Genomic DNA, 2,118 nt, shown 5'->3' with positions numbered 1-2,118 from the left:
ATCCAGTTAGGTTCGGCCTGATTGCCCATTAACCATCTGATCTCCTCGCCTTGATAGATGTGAAGTCAATGTCTCCTTACAGTTTGTTAGCGATGCAGTACAGGTGCCCCCCGAGGCCCCCAACTGAGCAATTTGCCCATGTTACCAGTTTACTTTTCCCGCCCAAACATTGCCCACATACAGCCGAATCTTTTGTATGTTCGGAAATCGGAAGTAGCAGTGACAAGTGGGCCTTACCACTGGTCTGAGTTTAGACTTCAGATTGTAGAACATGCAGCAATATCTCTCTAATAAAATTTGCATAAGAAAAGAGAGATTCCTTCGTACACGTCGCACTTGCCTTCCCACGGCTTCCAATGCAGTAAGCGCCTATATATGTCCGCCCCATCTTCCTCCTACCATCCTGTGCACTCGCACTGCAGCAAGTTGAGCCATCAGCAACAGCAAGCCTAGTGGTGCTCATCTAGCGCTGCAAGTACGTGAGTGCAAATCCCTAGCTAGATCTCTCTATCTTTCTTGTTGGTTGCCTCTGCTAACTCGCTTGTTGATGCTTTTTAGAAGGACATACTATAATGGAGTCCCTAGGCTTGCTGGTTCTTGCCCTCGCCGCCGTGCTCAAGCTCGCCGGCGCCGACAGCTGGAACAGCGGCCGCGCCACGTTTTACGGTGGCATGGACGCTTCCGGCACTATGGGTGAGCACTGAGTTCGCACACATTGCCCACAGATAGATACTGATGAAATCATGTTTCAGCAGCTCATTACATTACTGGATACTGATGTTCATTTTTGTGACGATGGCGCAGGAGGAGCGTGCGGCTACGGCAACTTGTACAGCACGGGGTACGGGACGAACACGGCGGCGCTGAGCACCGCGCTGTTCAACAACGGGCGGAGCTGCGGCGCGTGCTTCGAGATCCGGTGCTCCGGCAGCGGCAGCTGCCTGTCTGGCTCCGCCCTGGTGACGGCCACCAACTTCTGCCCGCCCAACTACGCGCTCCCCAACAACGATGGCGGGTGGTGCAACCCGCCGCAGTCGCACTTCGACCTCGCCGAGCCGGTCTTCACCAAGATCGCCCGCCCCAGCGCCGGCGTGGTGCCCGTCCAGTACAGGAGGTTTGCACCGCCGACAGTAATGGCCGGTCAATGCTTGTCAGACACTGAATGAATGGTGTTGATAAATTTCGGTGTGCGCAGGGTGGCGTGCGGGAGGCAGGGCGGCATCCGGTTCACCATCTCCGGCCACTCCTACTTCGTGCTGGTGCTGATCACCAACGTCGGCGGCGCCGGCGACGTGATGGCGGTGTCGTTGAAGGGGTCGCAGACGGGGTGGCAGTCTATGAGCCACAACTGGGGCGCCAACTGGCAGAGCAACGCCCTGCTCGACCGCCAGGCGCTGTCGTTCCAGGTCACCGCCAGCGACGGCCGCACCGTCACGTGCCCCAACGCCGCGCCGAGCGGCTGGAGCTACGGCCAGACCTTCTCCGGCAACCAGTTCTAGCCGGCGCCGGCCGCCGGCCACGGTTAGCAGCAGCGCGTGCGCGTCGCCGGAGGAGGGCTCTGTTTTGAAGCAGCTCGCTCGAGAGCGGCAAAAGGTCTCTGCTCTGCTGCTGTGCTCTGGTTGCGGTAGTTACGGACTTGTGACTTTTACGTTTTTGCGACTCGCAAGGCGTGTGCGCCTTCGCCAGCCGCCGAAGATGGGGCTCGGGGCGTTTTTAACTTGAGCAGGCGTATGCTTTGCGGGGACGCTTTGATTAGTCGGGGGGTTGACGCTTGAGCTCTGATGACAAATAATTAATGGCTGGTGGCTGTGGTGATGAGCAGAAATTAGCGGGCTCGTCACCCGCGCCGTGTACCACGTGATTGCATCTCTGCTTGCTTGAATCAATGGATTGTGTTTGGGAGTTTAGCTTAGTAAATTCTTCTCTTTGTATGTTCATCACTACAGCGTTTCCTGCTAACTTGGTATGTGTTCCAGACATTCAGTGAAAGAAAGAAAATTATGTAGTCATCATGTGAACAACGAGCAAAGGGAAAACATTGGATGGATCATGGATCCAGTGACCAGAAAAGGGAGGGACTGAATCCAATAAGAATTGGAATGTGGCTTCTTATTGTTA

The 2,118-nt window shown here is 55.6% G+C and overlaps 1 protein-coding gene across 2 annotated transcripts; it reads left to right on the top strand.

The window, feature by feature from the left end:
- Positions 1-401: 401 nt before the first annotated feature.
- Positions 402-1,917, top strand: LOC101784193 (expansin-A11). 2 transcript variants are annotated; one of them, XM_004967648.2, is made up of 4 exons: positions 402-479; positions 559-693; positions 805-1,114; positions 1,196-1,917. In XM_004967648.2, exons 2-4 carry the CDS (start codon positions 573-575, stop codon positions 1,497-1,499), a joined length of 735 nt encoding a protein of 244 aa, XP_004967705.1. In that variant the 5' UTR covers positions 402-479; positions 559-572; the 3' UTR covers positions 1,500-1,917. The 2 variants fall into 2 exon arrangements, with proteins under 2 accessions (XP_004967705.1, XP_014660754.1); XM_014805268.2 differs by having other exon boundaries at positions 410-475.
- The last annotated feature ends 201 nt before the right edge of the window (positions 1,918-2,118 follow it).

The sequence above is a fragment of the Setaria italica genome, chromosome V (genome assembly GCF_000263155.2).
Source record: "Setaria italica strain Yugu1 chromosome V, Setaria_italica_v2.0, whole genome shotgun sequence".
Lineage (NCBI taxonomy): Eukaryota > Viridiplantae > Streptophyta > Magnoliopsida > Poales > Poaceae > Setaria > Setaria italica.
This window is presented reverse-complemented; position numbering and strand designations above follow the sequence as displayed.

What these genes read in the sequence shown, in the direction of transcription:
- LOC101784193 (XM_004967648.2), top strand. Translation starts at nt 573, where the DNA reads ATGGAGTCCCTAGGCTTGCTGGTTCTTGCCCTCGCCGCCGTGCTCAAG. An exon ending in GGACGCTTCCGGCACTATGG is followed by an intron (nt 694 to 804) that starts GTGAGCACTGAG and finishes ACGATGGCGCAG; the next exon opens with GAGGAGCGTGCGGCTACGGC. An exon ending in GTGCCCGTCCAGTACAGGAG is followed by an intron (nt 1,115 to 1,195) that starts GTTTGCACCGCC and finishes CGGTGTGCGCAG; the next exon opens with GGTGGCGTGCGGGAGGCAGG.